Below are 21,685 nucleotides of genomic sequence, written 5' to 3'. Positions count from 1 at the left end.
AGAAAGCTGGAGAGGGACTTTGGACAAGGGAATGCAGTGATAGGACAAGGGGGAATGGTTTTAAACTGAAGGAGAGTAGGCTTAGATGGGATATGGGGAAGAAATTCTTCCCTGTGAGGGTAAGGAGGCCCAGGTTGCACAGAAAAGTAGTGGCTGCTCCATCCCTGGAAGTGTTCCAGGCCAGACTGGATGGGGTTTGGAGCAACCTGGGCTAGTGGAAGGTGGCAGGGGGTGGAACTCAATGATCTTGAAGGTCCCTTCCAACCCAAACCTTTCTGTGGTTCTGTGATGTAGAAATGAGCAGTTTGAAGGTGAGAAGGTTTGGAAGGAGACACCAGATCTCCAGCCTGGGTGATTTGAGCACAAAGAACTTTGTCAGCCTCGCTGGGAACAGTTAAAGAGCACTCAGTGTGTGCTGAGACTTCTCAGCATCATTTTCCCAGGCTGAAAACCATCCCAGCGGGTCAACGCTGGGAAAAGTGTGTGATTAACAGGTCAAGAGAGCAGCATCTTAAAACCCACCAAGCAGGCAGCTGAGAAGTTCAGGGACTGACAGGAAACCCGGGGTTCTCAGACAAAAATCCTTGTCTAGAACTGAGTCATCCTGCCAGCATTAATGACAGGGAATAAAGGCAGGGGAATAATGAGAAAATGCTTTTACTGTGTCATTACAGGAAAAGGGCACAATGCAAATTAGGGCACTATTGCAGATAATTAGAGGTGAAAGAATGGATATCTTTGATTAAAAGTGGGAGCCCAGGCAGGATGAAGCTGCAGAACAATGCCTTGTTTTCCCTTGAAAACTCCCCAAACTGAAGAAAAGATAAATACAGACATTAAGGACTTCAAAATCCTCGCTTCCAAGGGCAGCTTTGGACTTGTTTGTTAGAGAGATGTTAAAATGCTCAGCATGTCACTCCAGATAAGTGGAAAAAATCTATGGAATGAGCTGTTAACCATGAGAACTGCTTTTCTTGAAGATTCTTGAGCTGGCCCAAAGACTGGGAACAACGGAAGAGCAGGAAAAAACAACACCAAGGACAAGAGGACCAGGACTCATTTAGGAAGATGTCTTACAGAAATTGGTTCTCTGAGGTCTGAAAGCCCCTTGAGGTGCAATTTCAGGTCTGAATTTCTAAGGGCTCTGCAGTCACGTTGCTCCATCTCCTCCAACTGGCACAGGGATCCCTGTCCTACATCTCTCCTGAGTCCTGAGCTGGTCTGGCCAGACCCACACCTACAGCACACGTGTCATCACCTCCTGATTGTGGGCATGAAGGAACAGAGCCTGCAGTCAAAGCCTGTTTCCCACAGTGTGGATCTTCCTATTGATGTGTGCAAGATTCTGGAGCGGAGGATAAATTTTGGGAGACCTTTCCTGTCAAGACCAGGTTGGAGGGGGCTCTGAGCAATCTGGTCTAGTGGAAGGTGTCCCTGCCCACAGCAGAAGAGTTGAATGACCTTTAAGGTCCCTTCCAAGCCAAATCATTCTATGATTCAATGATTCCTCTTCCTTAGCCCCCCAAATATCTCATGGCTGAGAATTCCTGAGTAGAAAAGGCACAGACTCCACCTGGATGCAGAAAATCTCAACCTATATATATATATATATATATAAGTCTGACCTATATATTTGTTGCATGAAGAAAAAAAGTGGTTCAGCCTCTCTCTCCACCATCCTCACTCTGCATTTGGCTCAGAGACTCCATCCCATGAGAACATTCCCGGTGTGGAAACCCCTCCTCAATCAAAAGCCTGTGAAAAGAGCTTTGGATCCGTTTGGCTGCTGAAGTCTCCTCAGGGTATTTTCCCTTTTTTAAAATTCAGGTTCTGTCTTCCTTTCTCTTGGTACCTGGGAGCCTAATTTTCTGCAGAAGTTAATGGTAGGGGAGTACTCGTCATGCAGATGCCAAGGAATCGGTCTCCTTGGCAACAGCAGCCATGGAAGCGCTGGGATCTCATTAACTCCTCAACCCATTCATGTCCCTGCACTCTCAGCACTGTCCTGCCCCAGGGACAACTTGGCCTCTGTGTTATTTTACACATCCCGGGGTTTAGATAATTCTCAAATGAAGCTCTGGCCTCGCCCCCCATGGGAAACCTCTCTCTCTTTTGTCATTCAGATCTGTGACAACTCAGCTTCAGTGTTCAGGGAAAAAAAAATAAAAAAAATGTCCCAGCAAAGATAAGGAAAGAAGAATATTCTTGAATTGTGCAGAGAACAGAGAGAGGTTGGAAGCTCTGGAATTTTCTTCAGGGGTGGTCCTTTGTGCTGGTATAAATATCTGAGTGGACTTCAGCCTCAGAGAGGGAGAAGCTTGTTCTCTGAGGTCCCTTTTCCTCAAGAGGGTGTTATTACAACACAGATTTCCTGCTAGGGGACAGACAAATATTCTCCCAAATCCTAGATGATGATGTTGGATATCCTGGCAGGAAGCTGCAGCCCATGGTAGCTGCTTTTCCTGACCAGTGACTATTGAGGACACCTAGGAGAGGTCTCTGTGGGGTTGAGACATTTATATAATTTAGATATAATTTTAATATAGTTTGTTTATATAATTTCAAGTTTATATAATTTCAAAGTTTTATATAGTTTCAAAGAAGACATTGATAGGTGTGAAATGAGACTGCTGAGAGGGAAGACAGACCAGACAAGAAATGGGTGTTTGATGAATTAATAACATCCATATAAAGATTGAATCACAGCAGCTGCCCTGTTTAAAACGAGGTCCCATGAACAATTTGTGAACAGGGAAGGAGCCAAAATGAGCCTCCTAGATCTGAAAAGGGGAGTTTCAGTCATATAAAGGAATGTGGGAAATTTTACACCGAGTTTTGCCACCCATTTTCCCCTGGCCAAGGACCTATTGAGGAGACCTAGGAGAGATCTCAGTAGGGTTGGGAGATTTATATGATTTCAAAGAGGACATTTTGGGCATGAAATGAGACTGATGAGTGGCAGGACAGACTGGACAAGAAAGGAGTGTGAATGAGAAAGTGCTGATGCTGAAAGTGTGTTTGATTAATTAATAACATCCATACAAATATTGGGTCACAGCAACTGCCCTGTTTAAAACGAGGTCCCATGGACAATTTGTGAACAGGGAAGGAGCCAAAATGAGCCACCTGGATCTGAAAAGGGGAGTTTCAGTCATATAAAGGAATGTGGTAAATTTTACAGCAAGTTTTGCAACCCAGTGTCCCAAATTCTGAAACTTTCAGTGCAGAAAATGCTTCCGCAAGCAAGAAGGGGCTGGTTTGCTCTCTGTAGTGTTGGTAAAAAAGCCCTGAGCTGGACTGGTTAGAGAAAGTGGGAGGTCTCCACCACTTGAAGAGCTTTAAAAATAGTTTAGAACATGATCTGTGAGTTGCATCGTGGCAACAAATAATGTTCTCCTGAAGCAGATGCCCGGTATGATCCTGCAGCACTCTGAGCTCAAATGATCCCCCAGCAAGGGAAATGGAGTTTCCAAGGATTTCCTCTGAAGTGCCATTGAATATGACAGGACAAAACCTGTTGGAACAAGTCCAGAGGAGGCCACTGAGTTGATTAGAGGCCTGAAGATCCTCTGCTCTGGAGACAGGTTAGGAGAGCTGGGGGTGTTCACCTGGAGAAGAGAAAGCTCCAGCGAGATCTTAGAGCCCCTTCCAGGGCCTAAAGAGGATCCAGGAGAGCTGGAGAGGGACTTTCCACGAGGACCTGGAGGGACAGGACAAGGAGGAATGGCTTTAAGTTGAAGGAGGGTAGATTTAGATGAGATATTGGGAAGAAATTCTTGGCTGTGAGGGTGGTGAGGCCCTGGCACAGGTTGCCCAGAGAAGCTGTGGCTGCCCCATCCCTGGCAGTGTCCAAGGCCAGGTTGGACTGGGCCTGGAGCAACCTGGTCTATTGGAAGGTGTCCCTGCCCATGGCAGGGGTTGGAATTCCATGATATTTTGGGTCCCTTCCACCCCAAACCATTCCATAATTCTATGAAAGTCTCTGGCACTTCCAGAAGAAAACAAATGGGTGAGTGGCAAACTCCCTTCTCATGGCGTGGGATGAGCTGCAGGAAAGTTCTCACCAGCAGGACACAGGTTCTGACTCATTGTGTTGAAGGAGCCAAGGGCAGCAGGATTCAGGGATGACACCATCCTCAACAGCTCCTGCAGGGACACTGATTGAAACGCTGCCCCAGGAGGGACAGTTCCTGCTTGACTTGCAATTGGTTTTGGCAGGGATTTAATGAGTCAGTGAGGAGCAGGGACGAGGTCCCAGTGGTCAGTCACCTCCACCTTCACCGTGTGCTCACCACAACCACGTCACACTGCTTTTTATACCCATCAAGTTGCCACTTGACCCTTCACTCTCTCCCTTGTCCCTCCACCGTCCTGCCCTCGTCATATTTACTGCGTGGGAGCTTTGTGATTTCTAGATTTGCCTCTAATCTTCCAACCCTTCAGACTTCAAACTCCGACTTCAGATCTCAGACTCCACCGTGGCAGGTACAGAACAACTCCTGGACTTCCAGCAGCGAATTCTTCCCTTCAGCTGCTCTGATCCAGGCAGGATGTTGAATAACTCACCCATTTCTCTTGTTGTTTAGCTCAAGATCAAGAAACTGAGCAACAAAAGAGAAAGAGAAACCACTCGCCCACAGAGTAGCTCCAAGGGCTTTGTTTCCTGGCTGGTTTATGGCAAGAAAAGGAATTGTGAGCTGGATGTTCTTCTGGGGGATGCTCAGGATGAGATGCTGGAGGGTCCTGAGATCACAGGCAAATTTGGGGCCATGTTTCAGCAAGTTCAGGGCTGGATGCACCATGATATGATGCTTTTATAGTGGGAAAACTTGTATATCATGTCCTCCCCCCGATATGTACCCTATTTTTTCCCAAAATATGCCCCTTGCTTGTACCTCCCTGTTCAAATCCACGCTGTGAGGCTGCAAATCCTTGTTATATCCTAAATCCCCTATGGAGGGAAACTCATTAGATTCATTTTTCACCTACATCAATAATTTAATTGTTTCTAATGCGGCAGCAAATAAGTAAAACCAGTCAAAAGATTCATTGACTGAGGCTGGAGGAGGGGGAGAAGGAGGGAGAAGGGACAACAACATCAGTGTCTGCAATCCAGGGAAGCTAAAACCTTCTTCATCTTTTCCAGAATTCCAGTGGCAATAATCCCTCTAACAAGTGTGAACTGTGAGGATGGGAATCTCTGCAGAAAAACCTCTCCATAGGCACAGTCACCTCCGTCTGGTTTCCATAGAGATTTGGGTCCCTGTTTCCAGCAGGGAAAATCTTGATTGACAAGTTTGTACCTTCTCAGAGGTAAAACCTCAGCGACACAGAGACGAGCTCTGAGTTCTCAATAAAGTCCAGCCTTTCAGGGGGTTCCTTATTTGATTTATTTTAAAAATTATTCTTTGGTGGTTTTATTTTGTGGCGGTTTTTTTTTTTTTTTTGCCCCCCTCCCTCCCAAGCTTTTCTCATGCCATGGAAAAGGTGCAGGATTGGCAGCTTTGGAGTCTGTGATCACACCCTGATTTCAGCAACCAGGTAAAACTGCAGACAGATGGCTGAGTAGGGAGGGGGGGGAAAAAAAGTGCTGGATTTCTTCTGATAATCAAAAAAATCGCAGGGAAATCCAAATGAAGCAAAGATTTTATGAGCTCTGGGAAGTTTTGGGAGAATCTTCCACAGAAGCAGAAAAAGGTGGATGCCTAAAGCCATGTCAGTGTGGAAAGGGGCAGAGAAATGGATTTTTTTTTCTCTATTCTGAAGACATTGGATAGTTTGGGATGATTTGGGCCCATGGAGGGGAGTTTCTTCTTTCTTGTCTGGTCTCATGAGCTCCATGTGATGCTGGGTTTGGACAATAAGTAGGTCCAGCTCCTGAAGAGACATCTCTGTGTGAATTCCCTGGGTCAAATTAACTAAAAATTATATCAGCAGACCAACTTTTCTTGCTTGTTTTTATTTCTCCCAGGCCGTGTTTCACACTGCATGATTTTAGAGCTCCACTCTTTTGCTGGGAGGGATTCCAGGCAGGGATTTCTGCTGATACATGTGACAAATATCCCAGTTTTCATGGGAGTGTGTCCAGAAGAAATCAGCTGCACCAACGTCCCTTGGTGGTCTCCTGTTGGAACATCCTACTGGATCTAGGAGGCAAAATCCAGCAGGAATGTTCAAAGGCCTCTTTCTCTAATTTGATTTAAAGGAAAATAAGCAAAAAAACCAGCAAAGATTGCCAAGAAAAATGTGGATTTTTTTATGATCTTGATACATTATATGTGACATACTGTAAAAAATGACATTTACCCGCTGTTCAAAACTCATGTAGGAAAAGCCTGCAGGAAGCAACATTTCCTGGATTTCCATGGCATTTGTCTGCAATTCCAGATGTTTGGGTTGTTCATACATCATGTGATGTTGCAGCAGTCTGGCTGTGCTTGCTGATCTAAGGTTTAATCTGAATTTCATTTGCAATGACTGGGTTGAAAACAAATTCCCTGGTGCAAAGCAAAATCCGGGAAGATTCGAGTGGTCTTGTCCTGGAGAGGCACCTCAGGATCTGCCCTTCAGTGGGAATGACCAAGACAAGGAGCTCTCCCAGTATCACAGAATCATGGAATGGTTTGGGTTGGAAGGGACCATCGAGACCATCTCATTCCCACCCCCTGCCTTGGGACACCTCCCACTAGACCAGGTTGCTCAGAGGCTGATCCAGCCTGGCTGGATCCACCACAGAATGATTCCCAGGGAAGTGTCCCGGGTGTCAGGGAGAAGAATTTGATGGTAATAGGTTTTAGAAAAATTATTGTCTGGGTTTGGATGTTTTTCCAGTAGTTTCTGTGCAGTTTTCCAGGCTTGCAGTGCCCTCAGCTCTCAAGCTTAATTCAGTTCCAGACATGCCTTCCTGATCAAGCTGAGGGGAAGCGAACCACATGGAATTAAGGGCACCTTGATTCTGAAGTAGATTGAAGACCCAGGTCTTAAAGTCTTCCAAGTAATTTCCTATAAAGCCATGCCTTGGTTCAGTTTGGATTTGCTTTCCTGGAACTCTCTGTGGAGAGGAGTCCTCAGAGAGAAGCATCTTTGGAACATGGTGAATTAATTTAGAAAGAGAGAGAGAAAGAGAGAGAAGGGAAGGAAGGGAGGAAGGAAGAAAAAGAAAGAAAAAGAAAGAAAGAAAGAAAGGAAGGAAGGAGGGAAGGAAAGAAGAAAGAAAGAAAGAAAAAAAAAAGAAAGAAAGAAAGAAAGAAAGAAAAAGTAAGTTAGTTTTCCTTCCTACCTTCACCCTCAGACATTTAGTAAATGCCTCTCTCCAAGGTCTGCCTCTCTAGGGAAAAAGCAGGAAACAACCTCCTGGCTGACCCCAGGCACACAGGCAACGCAGGTTGTGATGAAGAGTTCCTGGTCTTTCCCTTGTTGGAGGATCATGGAATCGTTTGGGCAGGAAAAGACCTCTGAGATCGTTGAGTCCAACTGTGACACCGCCACTGCCAAGGCCACCACTGAGTGGCTTTTCAGTATCTAAAGGATGCTGCAAGAGAGCTGAAGAGGGACTTTAGACAAGGGTTTGGAGTGACAGGACAAGGTGAGGCCCTGGATGGTCCCAGGACAGGTTGCCCAGAGAAGCTGTGGCTGCTCCACCCCTGGAAGTGTCCAAGGCCAGGCTGGACGGTCCTTGGAGCAACCTGGGCTAGTGGAAGGTGTCCCTGCCCATGGAAGGGTGTAGAACAAAAGGATCTGGAAGGTCCCTTCCAACTCAAACCATTCCATGATCCTGTGGTTTTATATCATGCAAAAACAAAGATTCCCAAAATCACTACAACCCTGCAAGTTTTCCATACAGACTGGGTGAATTTTGGGCAGTTTTTCCATCGCTCCCTCATGTGATTGAAATGCTCTCAGACAATATTACACAAAAGACTCGAAATACAAGGTATAAGTCCCTAGAAAATCAGATTTCATTTAATCCTGAATCTTACAGAACCACTTGCTGGCATGAAGTGTTTCTTGTTTTTCTAAACCAATAGAATGTTGACATTTTCAAAACAGACCTTTTTGACTGTTTGTTTGCAAAAAACATCACTTAAAAACTGAGTTTAACTTAAAAAAAAACAAAACAAAACAAAACAAAAACAAAATAAAAGAAAGAAAACAACAAGGGAAAGGTTAGAAAACTCAGAAAAGAAATGGAATTTACTGTTTTGGGACTTAAAGACTTCTGCTGAGTTGGTGAGTGAAGAAATCTCTTTTTCCAACTTCATCTTAATATCAGGAATTATCAGGAGACTTTCTCATCAGACTTGACCTTGCCTTATTTTGCTCTCTCCTGACTTGACTATTCAATTAAATAATTTCAATATTTCTCCTGATGCAAGATTTGCATCCTCTGTGCTCCTCTGCTGTTCAGGAACTCAGAATTTTCTGTCTTTGGAATGGTGTGAAACCCTTCCTTACCCCAAATGAAGTTATTTTCCCAACAGGATCAAGGAATGATCCCTCTTTGTAACCAGGATTAACAAAGCCTGTGTTACACTCTTGAAAAGTTACAAATCCACCCCCTGGAGGGCCCAAAGTCACTGACAATTTTGACACCAGCAGAAAAGCCAAACTTAAGGTTGTAACCTTAAAAATGGTTTGGATTAGAAGGGACCTTCAAGTCTACCACGTTCCAGCCCCTGCCGTGGGCAGGGACACCTTTTACTAGACCAGGTTGCTCCAAGCCATCCTTGGACACTTCCAGGCATGGGGCAGCCACAGCTTCTCTGGGCAACCTGTGCCAGGGCCTCCCCACCCTCACAACTAGGAATTTCTTCCCAATATCCAATCTAAATGTATCCTCCTTCAGCTTAAAGCCATCTCCCCTTGTCCTGTCCCTCCATGCCCTTGTAAAGGTCACAGAATCACAGAATTTCAGAATCAGCTGGGTTGGAAAAGACCCCTGAGATCGTCAGGTCCAACCTGTGCCCCCACCCCACCTTGGCACCCAGCCCATGGCACCGAGTGCCACGTCCAGGCTCTGCTTCAGCACCCCCAGGGACGGTGACTCCACCCCCTCCCTGGGCAGCCCATTCCAAGGGCTGATCCCTCTCTCTGGAAAGAACTTCTTCCCAATGTTCAACCTAAGCCTCCCCTGGCACAGCTGGAGACCGAGCCCTCTTGTCCTACTGCTGGTTCCTGGGAGCAGAGCCTGACTCCCCCCTGGCTCCCCCCTCCTGTCAGGGAGTTGCAGAGAGTGAGGAGGTCTCCCCTGAGCCTCGTCCTCTCCAGGCTGAGCCCCCCCAGCTCCCTCAGCCTCTCCTCATGGCAATTGTGCTCCAGACCCTTCCCCAGCCTCGTTGCTCTTCTCTGCACCTGCTCCAGCCCCTCCATGTCCTTCCTGAGCTGAGGGCCCAGAGCTGGACACAGCACTCCAGGGGAGGCCTCACCAGCGCTGAGTCCAGGGGAAGAATCCCTTCCCTGGACCTGTTGGCCACACTCTTCCTGATCCAGGTCAGGATCCATTGGCCTTCTTGCCCACCTGGGCACACTCTGGCTCCTGTTCAGCTTCCTGTCCATCCCAGCTCCCAGGACTCTTCCTGCCTGGCTGCTCTCCAGCCACTCTGACCCAGCCTGGAGCTGCCGGAGGTTGTTGTGGCCAAAGTGCAGGACCCAGCACTTGGCCTTGTTGTACCTCATCCCGTTGGAATCAGCCCATGGATCCAGCTTGTCCAGGTCCCTCTGCAGAGCCCTCCTGCCTTCCAGCAGATCAACACTCCCCCCCAGCTCGGTGTCCTCTGCAAATGTATCCCACAGGCCTTCCATCAGCACTCGAGGCATGGCCTCACCAGTGCCCAGTGCAGGGGCAGAATCCCTTCCCTGCTCCTGCTGCCACACTCTTCCTGATCCAGGCCAGGATCCATTGGCTTTTTTGGCCCCCTGGGCACCCCTGGGTTTGTGTCCCGCTGCTGTCCATCCGCACCCCCAGGTCCCTCCCTGCCTGGTTGCTCTCCAGCCACTCTGGCTCAGCCTCTTACTGAGTCCTGCCAACTGGAGAGCCTCATCTCCCTTTCCCAGCTCCCCCAGCTCTCCTGTAGGAGCATAAATTAACAAGTAGAAACTTAATAAACATTGAAGAGGGAAAGACTGAAAAACACACTGACACTGCACTATCACTGTAACTTAATGGGATCTTAAAAATTCCTAAATATAGCCTAGAAATAATGAAAATGACTGTGCCTTCCATAATAATCATCAGAAATTATTTCCTGAATTGAGCTGATGGTAAGTTTTCAATTTTTAACAGATTAGAGCTGTAAAAACCACTTCACCTGCAACTCGTTCTTAGTATAAATAAGTATCTTTAGAACAGGTCTAAGACAACATGATCTGAGTGAGCACCCAAAGCTCACCAGAGCAGCGTTTTGAGGTGATAAGTGGAGCCATTAGAGCCGCTTGTGTCAATAATGGAAGTTTCACAGCTTCCTAATTACACTTGCTTTGCTGGAAAAAGGAGAGCCAGGGGAGCAGCTGGGCTGGGAAGTCAGTAAATATGATTTACATCACTGACCGGTGCAATCTCTTTGATTAAAAAAGGAAATAGAAGACAAAAAAAATTCAAAAAAAAATAGAAAAGAAAGCTGGTCTAGTGGAAGGTGTCCCTGTCCATGGCAAGGGGTTGGAACTGGATAATCTTTAAGGCTCTTTCCAACCCAAAACATTCCATGATTCTATGAACTATTTCATATGTGCAATAGTCTGATCAGGTCCATCTTGGCCCCTTCTTTAAGCCATTCTAAATATGCAAATTAAGGAGTCCAGTAGTGCAGTCACAATAAAGAGAGAAGGAAAATAAAATTTATCAAGTAATTGTAAATTAAGATTTTTTTTCAGTTCTGTAAGTGACCCCTCATGTCTTGTCCATCATTTATAGAGTCAATTTTTAAGGTTGGAAAAGCCCTCTAAGATCACTGAGTCCAACCTGTAACCCAGCACTGCCAGATCCACCACTAAACCATGTCCCCAAGTGCCACATCCAAAGCCTTTTGAGGCTTTCCAGGGATGGTGATTCCACTGGGCAGTTCCCTGGGCAGCCTTTTCCAATGCCTGGTCACCCTTTCAGTGAAGGATTTTTTTTTATAATATATAATCTAAACCTCCCTTGCTGCTGTTTCCTCTGGTCCTGTTGTGCTTGTGAATATCCCTGATATTGGGATCATGGCCCAGAAAACACAGGGATGGTTCCCACTCTGATTTTGGAGGGGATTTCAACTAGTTTGAGGCAGTTCATCCATCACTGGGCTGCATCTCTTCTAGGTGACTCTCTATTCCTAGAGCCAGGAGCAGAAATAAGACATTTTTTCATTAATTAAAGGTGTAGGTCCAGTGACTCTCTGGACCTTTTCATCTAGAACTGTCAGAATGAAAGCAAACAACAATTACTAGAGTCAAATCTGGAAGGCTGTGGAACAAAATTGGAAACCCAATGAGTTTGTCTGGCACAGGCAGGAATTTCCCAGCCTCATCCACCTTTTCAACTCCCCCAGCAGGGCATCTCCATCCTGTCCATCTTCCTCCACTGTAATTTGGCCATCAGTTCTTCTCAGCTCTCCACACCAACCTCTCATTTGCCCCTTCCCTCACATCTCCCTCAATGATCAACCACTGATCTTGTGGATGATCTGGAGTGGGCCATGTGAGGATTGATGGCGACAAGGAGAGATTTTCCCCTTTTTTAAGTGGATTTTCCTACTTTTAATTCCCACAGCGAACAGTGGAGTTCTGCCCCCCTCTGCTGGAAAAGCTCAGCACCTCCAGCTGAGCATCAAATCCTAGAACATCCTGAGCTGGAAGGCACCCACAAGGACCATGAAAGTCCAGCTCATGTCCCTGCACAGGACAACCCCAAAGAATCCCTTCATGTGCCTGAGAGTGTTGTCCAAACACTTTTTGAACTCTGGCAGGGTTGGTGCAGCTCTCGCTTTTCGCTCTTTGAGGCATCACATTGGTCATGTCCCTTTTGGCCATGTCCAGAGACCTTGAGAAGTCTAAACCTGCTCTCCTGCCCCAGTTCGCTGCACTGTCCCAGGATGGGATTGCATTAGCTGGACCCCTGTGATGGTTTGTCCCCTCAATTCTTGTTTTTCCCCTTTTTACTGATGCCAGAAGTGGGGAGAGTTCAGCTGAGGAACAAAACTGCACCTTCAAAGTTTCTTCCTCGCTCCTGCAAAGATTTTGTGGTTGGATGAGCTGTAAAGAGCTGGAGATACAAAGGTTGGCAGGTCTCCTTTTGGCCATCTGACCATTTCTGCCTTCCCAACCTGAGCTCAGAAGGGGTATCTGGGTGGTTCACTTGGCAGGGCACATTTGTTCCCTCTTGGGAAAGGGATGAGTCCATTGGTTTTTCCAGCTGACCCACCCAAGTGCTCATTGTTCACCCCTGGTATTCCCAACACCATCCCTGTTGGAGAGTGACTAAGGACAGAGCAGGGAATGGGGGCTAAGTCCACCTGAGTGTAAAACCTTTCCAGAAGAGGCAGGATTTGCAGAGGCAGAGCAGAGTCCTCCATACCTAGAACATCTGTGGGGCCAGAAATTTGAGCCCAAACTATTGCAAAAATACACATTTCAGTTTAAATGACTCTGAGTTCCATCCTCTACTCTATTCCTTTATGTTCCTGTATGTTCCTACCTCCAACCTGTATGGCCCAGGGATTTTTTTACAGGTAATGAACCCAAGGAATTTGGAAATGCATCAATAAACAAAGCACCAGGCTGAATTTCTCCTGGGTCTCTCTATTGCTGAGTGCTGGTTTTCTACCTGCTGAAGCCTCTTCAGAGGTCAAGTAGAGCTGATTGAGGTTTAGAGATTTCTTTACCTTGTCCTGACTTGCCTCAGCTCTTCTGTGCATACCATTTCTCAGAAATGGGTGGGAATGTGATCCCCTCCTGTTTCAACAGCCTTGCTCTCAGTTGTACCCCACAAGAGCCCTCCACATCCCACAGTCCCACGAGGGATTGCTCCCACCTCATGGGCTGCAGGTGACTCAATCTTAGATGCCAAACAACTCCCTCAAAACACCTCCCTGTTCTCCACATCCAACCCCTCCTCTGCAAAGATTTTTCTCAAATCAAGTAAGGCCAAATGGCTGACAAACCCAAACTTTCAGAGGGCAGCAGGTACTTTTGTTGCCCATAAACCAAGGAAGAAAGACCGGAAAGCGAAGCACAAAGCAATTGAAGCAGAATATTTCAAAGTTTTATTGTATAAATCTACAAAAGGCTTTGCTACAATAGCAAATAGAGTGTAGCACTATTCTATTGACAGGTTCTAGTGGCTTGGGGTGATCTTGTAGCTCCAACATGACACATGAGGAATAAACTGCCTGATACAGTCAGATCCAGGGCAGGTGATGTCGGCTTACAAAGACCTTTGGCTTCAACCCCTACAACCTGCAGCGATTCAATGGGTTTGCCTTTTGTACAAGGTTGCTTGAATTAAGAAGATCTCTAGTAAAAATAAAAACTCTAAAGAAGTTTTGTCAGAGTTCAAATGTAAAACCATCTAAGGAGGAAAAAAAAACCGCAGTGGTTGAAATCTGCTGAAGTTTCAGAGACAAAACACATACACACTTCTTCATTCGTGTGGCTCTGCCCCAGGAAAATAAACTACCAGCCCTTCCTGGGGAGGCTGGTAATATAAACCAGGGTGCTACAAGTAAAGCTCCAGTTTGCCAGGAGCAACAGGTGAAATAAAATCAGTCCAGGAGATTCAGTTCTTCACACTCCAAAAAGGCAGCTGAAAATGTATAAACCTCAGGACCAAACAACCAAGTAGCACAGACAGGCTAATTCATTAAAAAGGCAGGAAAGCCTATGGGAAAAAAAAATAAAATGCCTATTGAGGCAGTCAAGTCCCTTGAAAGGGACTGTGAAAATTAAGCACCTCAAAATCAAACATCATTCTGACCTTGAGATGATGCCTGTGGAGTCTGGCTTGACATGGTTTTCCAGAATTTTCTGGTCCCGGACATTTTTGCTGAGCCTTGTTGGAATGTACCCTGGGTCCACCCCAGAACTGGGCTGAGGTGGATTTGTTTGCCCGACACACACCCCCACAGCAACACCCACACACACCCACACACCCCCAGGACAGTTGGCTCTGGAAGAGAGAGGAACCAACTGGACCCCTTGAGCTGAGATGTGAAGCAAAACTGCCTCGTCCAACTCACTCGTCCCTTTGGGCTCCCTGGGTCTGGATGGAAACAGTCCCCCCAGAGTCAGCACAAGAACCCCAGTTCTTGCAGTAACTCTGGCCCATGCAGATCCAGAGAGCTCCTGCTGCCTCCCAACACTCTCCTCTCTGGCAAGACAGTTGTGCAGGCTCCAAGAGTTCAGACAAGCATCAGGAACACCGGGATGCTTCTCCGAACCTCCGGAGCCCTTTGAGGTTTGAAACTTGTACCCGCATGAAATGAAGCTCCCCCCGAAAAACTCAGGAAAAATGAGTTACAGCATTGACAGCCTGGAGGGTTCGTAGCCTAAGAAGGGTCAGCCTTTTGGCAAAGTTAATCAGGAAAGTTTTTTGGAGCTGATAATCTGGTGAAGAGTTCTTCAGGTGAGTCCCAGCGGCCCCAAATCGCAGAGGTTTGGTGTCATCTCAACACACAGTCAGCACAAGCCCAGCATCCTTGCTGTCCCCAAAACCTGCACTTGCTTCTTCTCTTCTGGCCTCTTGGCTTCTCTTTCCATTCTCAGCACTTTCTTCTGTGCTTGGAATATCTGGACCAGCTCAGACTTTTCTTCGTGCTGTTGGAAGTGGCTTCCCCCTTTCACTGGGACTCTCAGCACCTTGAACACAGGGAGGCTCTTTGGTGCAGGATTTGCCCTCTGTCTTCCTGCAGCCTCTTCCCTGGGAAAGCTCTTGGGCACAGAGAAGGAAGTTCAGCAACAGCAGCAGGGATTGCTGTAAAACAGAAAAAAAAATGCAGCAGCTCTGATTAGATCTCTAAAGAGGAGAATAAAGGAGATTTCTCAGGAGTTGGGATTAAATTTAGCTGTGCCCATGAAGTGTCTGCAGCCTGGAGGACCCACCAGGTGTTGGTGTCCAAGGATTTGCCAATGGTCCAGCTGAGGGAAAGACCCTCTGCTGCAATGCACTGTCCCCAGAGCATTAATTGGGGCTGGTGCTTGGGTTCTGACCCCAAGAAGCTGAAATGCCACCTCTCTGGTGGTGTCAACCTCTTGCAACCACCAGGGCTGAGGCCTCAGGACCAGCACAGATGTTTGTACCTGGGCTATTCACTATCTCAAGGCACTGGGGAGGCTGAAAGGCCCACAGGGTAAGATGGGAGGTAATTACCTGTGCCAGTCTTTCCTTCAGCTGGTGGAGCTGGCAGCTGGTGGCTGTGGACTCTGAGAGCAGGTCTGATGTCAAATCCTTGGGTTTGAAGGTTTTTCTGGGCCTTTCCTTCCAATTCCTGAGTGCTGTGAAGTGATTCCTTCTCAGAGGAGGATCTGAGTGAGTCACTGCAACCAAGAGGAGATAATGTTTGTAATGCATGGCCAGCTCATCCTCAGCAGTGACACCCACTCCCCCATCACTCATCCCAGGGCATTAGTGAGAAATGCTCCCAGAGCTGCTCACAAACCAACTCACTCCCAACAAGTGAGAGGAGAGCCCCCACATTCCCAAGACAGGCTCCTAACAGGGCTGGTTGTTATCCCAGCCCAGAGCTTCATGTGGCAGGAGCTCAGGGTGAGCTAATGAAGAAACTTCCCATTTTCTCCTCATCTTTATGAGAAAGTGCAAGATGCTGCCCTCTTTGGAAACTTTTCCCACTCCTTGTCCTGCATTTCCCTTTGGCTGCCTCTCCCTTCCCCTTTCTCCCAACCCTAGTGCTTCATGTCCCATTCCAGACTAGTATTTATCCCAGTGCAAGCTTCCTACTGGATGGGCCATGGCTAATTCAGGTCTGAGAAGAGAATGCAGGAAGTCTCCTTACCTTCATCCTCTTGGAAGGAGTCACACCCAAGGCCTTCTGAGCCACCAGTGCCACGTGTCCCTGCTTTGGTAGTGCCAGGAGCATCCCAGGGTCACTCCTGCTGCTGCATCCCTGCTCCATCTCCTGCACAGGCGCTGTTCTTTTGGGCTGGTGGTGAATGCAGATGATGCTCAAGATGGTGCTCCAGCCTCCAGAAGCTTCAAAGAGCCAAACTTCATGAATGTCTTTCATCTCTAAAGTCCCATCCTCAAACTCTGGCCACAGATGAACGCTGAGCATTTACTGTCTCCACACGGAAAAAGTCACAAAGTCCAAGTCCACCTCCATCCATGGATAGATGTTGTAGAAAGTTCTTTGTGAGCAGACACTGCTCTGTCCTCAGGTGCTCCAGGACAGGCATTCCAGGCTTTCCAAGAGCATTTTGAGCCTGTCTGTGTGAGCAGAAGCTCTTTGCTGAAGCTGTGCTGGGCACACACGTCCTCTCTTCACATCTTCTCTTTGCTTTTACATGGCAAAAGCTCCTGTTGCCTCCACACATCAGTGTGGACTCAATTTGCTGCTCCGGGGATGTTTTGCTCTGAATTTGGGTTGTGTTTGTTTGTTTTGTTCAAAGAATAAGGATTTGGATTTCCCTTCCCTCCCCCCATCCTCTCAAAAGAGCTCTGGTGTCTCCTCTCTCCACCTGGATGCCCTCCCTGAAAGGAAGCAGACTGCTCCTTCAATAAATGAGCTCACAATTTAATTAGGAAATCTGTTTCCTGCTGAATGCACAGGATAATGTGCAGGGAAAGGGAGAAATTTGCCTCTGCACTGCAGTGGCCTTGATTGGAATGAGCAGAAACTCAGACAAGGAGTAAACCAATAAAGCCTCTCGAGAGGAAACACATTAAAGCAGGTATTAGGTGCAGAGAAATGAAAAACATCAAAAATAATCCACTCTTAAAGCTTTCAATTCCTGAAGTAATAGGATTTTTTTTCTTCACAAAACAAAAAAATAATCAAAAAAATTAATTTAATCCTTTGGAGCAAGTAAGAGCAGGAGATTGCAAAGAGAGCAGAAGCCTGGTGGTTAATCAGAAACAGGCAAGGGTCAAAAGAAAGCTGTGTCCTTAGGACAGGGACACTTCCTCAGAAGAGGGAGGAGAGAAGGAAAAGGAGAGATCCAGATGGGTAGGAACCCTCAGCCAATTGCTGCACTCGTGTGAAGTCCTGGAGAGCCGCCAGTGCCGAGCGGCTGCTTCAGAAGTTGGGAATTGTCTCTGGTTTCTCATCAGGGATCTCATAAAATGGTCTGTTCCCCCCAGTGGTGCCAGCGGGGTCTCCAACACCCCCGCCTTGCAGGGCTCAGCTGAGGTGGGTAACCCCACCCTAAGGTGCCTCTGCCCCACCACCTCCCTCCCCCCACGAGCAAAGTTAACAACCCCTCTGCCCTGGGCTCTTGGGCTGAGCACACCTCATGTCCCGTCTCAGCCAGAGCCTCTCTCCAAGGAGAAGCTTCCTAAATAAGCCCCCTTCTCCCTTGCACTTCACCCAGAGCGCTGCAGAGCAGCTCATATGACAGTGGCTGGGGGGCTGGGGGGCTGCTCAGGTTGGGTCCCGTTGCTCGGCACGGGACTGGCAGTGGTTGAGGGAGGCACGGTGTCCACGGAATCCCCCGGCTGGATCTCGGGGGTCCTCTGTGGGCTGGGCTCCTCAGAGTGCTCCATGCTGCCCTGGACCTCCTTCCCTCTTTGGATCAGCTGCTCTAAGGTCTTGGGCAAGGGGTAGCTCAAGAAGCGCTTCAGTTTGGGCTGGAGGGTTCCTACCACGTACTGGATAATCTCCTCCTCATCAGCGTCCACATAGAGGGTCTGGTACAAGTCCCTCTTGCGCCAAAGGAACTGATCCAGGGGCTCCCCCTCTTTCTGGGGCAAATCCAGCTCCCTTTTGATGGCATCCCTAGTCAGGGTGCCCTCGCTGTACTGCAGGAACTCCTTCTTGAACTCCACCCAGTTCTTGACGGAGTCCTGCTTGTATTCCCACCACTTTTTAGCTGGGCCGTTCATGTGGTTTTGGATCTGAGAAAGCCAGTACTCCTCAGTCCCACCCACCTGCTTTAAATATTCCTCCAAGTGGCTCAGGAACTCCCGGGGATCCTCAAACACCTGGGTCTCCACCGGGGAGGCTGGAGCATCCTCGGACACAGAGACCCACTGGTAGGAATCGTGGCCCTGGGGGATGCTGGGCACCTCCCCGGGGGGAGGGGTCAGGGCATACATTTGGCTCATGTCGAGGGCATAGTCATAAATCTCCCCCTCACTTGGCCTGATCTCAGGGCCTCCCACCCCCACAGACACCGTCTGCTTGCCCTGGTCCCCAGGGCAATATTTGCCCCCCATGGACTCCAAGCGGTCAGCCCACTTTTCCAAGCGGAAAAACACCTCCTTCCAAACATTCATCTCCCTCTTGACCCACCTCTCCAGGTGGGCAATGGTCTCCTGGCACCTGGCCAGGCAGGCCTTGATGGACTTTTTCCACCTCTGGTTCTCAGTTGGGACATGGTCCTCTAAGTTGTTCTCTAACTTCCCCACGGATTTCTGCAAACCCTTCAGCTCCCGCTCCACCTGCTTGGAGACCTCGGTCAGGAGGTGCCTGTGGGTCCTCCTGACGTGCTCCAACATTTCTGCCCTGCACTTCCCAATCTGCAGGATCACATTGGGCTTGTTGGCCACTCCACGGTGCCCCTGGAAGGAGTGGATGCCCGCGTTGGTGACATTATCCAACTGCATGGCCGCGACCGTGCGAGTGTCAAACAGGGACAGAACTGGGTTATGAGCCCTGGCACTGGAGCTGGCTCCCAAAAACCCCCACCACAACACTTCCTGAGAGACACACAGAGACTCCTAAACCCCCCTTCAAGGACTTTTCCACACAAACACAACCAAATCAGAAATCACCGCAGAGCGAGCCGGTCGGTCCCCGTGGATCCCAGACTGAGAGTTGGAGGCAAATTTCTTCTGGTGCCCAGCTGGAAACTCCTGTCTCAAGTGCTCAGCGTGTCCCAGAGAGAACCAGGATCCTCCAGGAAGAAGGAGAGGAGTTGGATAAGGTGTCCAATCCCGTTGCTCGTCCGGAGCTGAGGATCTTCAACAGCGCCAAGTCCCCTCTCGAGAAAAGCACACGAAGGAGCTGCTGCAAAAATCCGGGTGATTCCTCCTCGGGTAAAAGTTGGCGAGCCAAAAAACGCTTTTCCACTAGAGATGCAAAGAGCTGCTTCTCTTCCCTGGCTGAACTGCCACTAGTCCAGGCTCCTCCATCTACTTATACTCCGCACGGCTCAACATGTGGGTGGTGCTCTGCCTCCTCCCGCACTCCCAGCGCAGCGTTCATTGGAGGAGAAGCGAGGCCGGTGTCTGTGGCAACCCAGATTTTGGCAGCCTCCCCTCGCTTCCCACCCCCTCGCTCACGCCCCCAGACTCGACGCGAGAAGCACTTGAAAGGTGCTGGAGACAGTTGGAGGGATGGATGAGTAATCGCACCTTCCGCCTTTCGGGCTGCGGGAAAAGCACTTATTCATTCCACAACTATTTACTCAGCAAGGTCACCGTTAACGTGCTTTCCCCTGGCAGGGCTCAGCTGAGGAGGAATTCAGGGTGTCACACACAGGCAGACGCCCCCGGGCCCCCACACATACCCCCAAATGTTCGCACACACACACACGGGGTGAGCTCACTCCTAATGCAAATCCCTGGGAATGGTGGTAAATCGGCAGGAAAAAAAAAAAAAAAAAGAGGGAGAGAAAAGAAAAGAGGAGGGGGGGGAACAGAGGGGGAAACACTCAAAGGAGCCAATTCAGCACAAAGTGGAACACTCTGGACTTTCTCAGGCGCTGGTAGGTGGGAGTCATCCCCACTGCCTAATTGCACCAGACCAACTGCTATCCCGGGAATATTCGGTGAGGGAGGGGGGGGGCGACATCCTGGGTTTTGCATGGAATTAAATCCACCCATCAAAAGCCTGTTCCATACTTAGCTTTGAATCAGATGCTTAATCAGGGAGCCAACCCACAAGCGCAGATGAAGCCACATTTGTTCTTCCTTCTTGACAAAGCAGGAAAAGCCAACCATAAAAGGAGCCTCCGGGTCTTACATAAACCAGAGATAAAGGATTCCCTAATCCGAGAGAGTTTCCCTGCCGGAACACCCTCAGAGAGGTGCTGAGGGTATCTGGGGCTTCTCAGTGACAGAGGCCGGAGGCAGTGGGATGCTGATTCACTAAAATCACCTAAAAATGGGTTTTGAGCCTGTTGGCAGTGAGGGGGGGGGCTGTGCCCTGGGGTGGTGGGCACTGTGCCAGGGAGGATTCGGACGGATCCTCACTCCTACATGTTTTCTGGTGGGAATGCAGCCACCCTGGAAGAGCAAAAAGAGGAGGAGGAGGAGAATCTCTCAGTAAAGTCCCGCTGGAAGGAGGTCTCAGCGGTCTCAGGTTAAAGCAGAGACCCTTTGGAGCAACCTGGTGGTGGTTGAGCTGGAGGACATGAGGGACAGGGGGCAGGATTCCCTTTCCCCCCATATGCATGCAGGAAGGGATGTGTCTGTTCCTTACCAGGTGATGGCACATGGACAGACACCACTGTTCTATGGCTCTCAGGACACAGGGCACTTATTTAGGGCAGCAACAAGATGACCTAGAAGGGCTGCATAGTTTGGTTGAAGGGGGAGTGACAGTGAGTGGGGAAGGGAACAAAATGTTGGATTTCTAATCCAGTAGATTCTCCCAATGCCACTTCTTCCCTCACACATATCACACACTTATCTGACTGCCCTCCCTTTTCCTTACTCCTCCACTTTCAACCAGTTTTCCTAAGCACGAGATTTTAGGACATCTGTGTTTTTGTTTGGAAAAAGTCTAATGTCAGTCATCTGAGGGTTTGGGACAGATCTGAAGCCTTTTATGGTGTCACTGTACCCCAGAGAGCCTCCCTCAAACCTGCATTGCCAGCAAGAGATAACGTGAATTGGAGAGACTGTTCCATCTCTGTATCCCTGGATTGGTGGAAAGATATTCTCTAGAAAGCTTTTCACCCAAGATCCCCAGAAATGGCCTGTAGGATGGGGACAAGTTGTAGGGTGGCATTAACTTTGCAAGATGACCTCCTTTCCACCTCACCTTGTCCTGTCACATGCCAGGGGTGACATGGTTATAAAAGGTACTCCACCAAACCGGGCCCTTTCCAGACCCTGCTGCCTCTCTTTCCTTCTCCTTTTTGTTTTCCCTCCCTCTGGAGGGGAAATCATCAGTCTGAATGGCCTCATTTGGCACTTAGCTCTGGTCACAGGATTTTGGGATCACTAAGGGTGAAAGGGACCTCAGGAGGTCTCCAACTCAATCTCCTGCTCTAAGTTGAGTCAACTTAGGTGAGATGGTTCAGGTTTCAGATGTTCAAAACCCCAGGGATGGGGATTGCTCAAAGGGAAAACCTTTTTCCTTGTACCCAAACTGAGTGTCTTATTTGAATTTAGACCCAATGTCTGTGAAGATCCTGGTTTGACCTCCTTGGTAACATCCCCACAGGTACAGGACACTGCTGTTAGGACCCCCAAATCCATCACTTCTCTGGGCTGGACAGGCCCTAGTCCCACACCAGGTAGGTTCTCTGACCATCTCTGGCCTGAACTCCTTCCATTTGACCACTGTCTTGTCCTAAGAGGGATAAATCTGGT

General features: G+C 48.4%; 1 protein-coding gene and 1 long non-coding RNA gene across 2 annotated transcripts; both read right to left on the bottom strand.

Annotated features, from left to right (window-relative positions):
- Positions 1-13,212: 13,212 nt before the first annotated feature.
- LOC108640220 lies at positions 13,213-15,599 on the bottom strand. The gene is made up of 2 exons (XR_001921003.1): positions 15,338-15,599; positions 13,213-14,941 (listed from the first exon to the last, which is right to left on the bottom strand). It is a non-coding gene; the product is annotated as an uncharacterized LOC108640220 (long non-coding RNA).
- A 387-nt stretch (positions 15,600-15,986) lies between these two features.
- Positions 15,987-19,239, bottom strand: ARC (activity regulated cytoskeleton associated protein). The gene has a single exon (XM_018075586.2). It carries the CDS (start codon positions 18,746-18,748, stop codon positions 17,531-17,533), a length of 1,218 nt encoding a protein of 405 aa, XP_017931075.1. The 5' UTR covers positions 18,749-19,239; the 3' UTR covers positions 15,987-17,530.
- Between the last annotated feature and the right edge of the window lie 2,446 nt (positions 19,240-21,685).

This window comes from Manacus vitellinus, unplaced genomic scaffold (genome assembly GCF_001715985.3).
Source record: "Manacus vitellinus isolate BGI_N305 unplaced genomic scaffold, ASM171598v3 scaffold_1_pilon, whole genome shotgun sequence".
Taxonomy (NCBI): domain Eukaryota; kingdom Metazoa; phylum Chordata; class Aves; order Passeriformes; family Pipridae; genus Manacus; species Manacus vitellinus.
The sequence above is the reverse complement of the archived record's forward strand: the minus strand, read 5'-3'. Positions and strand labels throughout refer to the sequence as shown.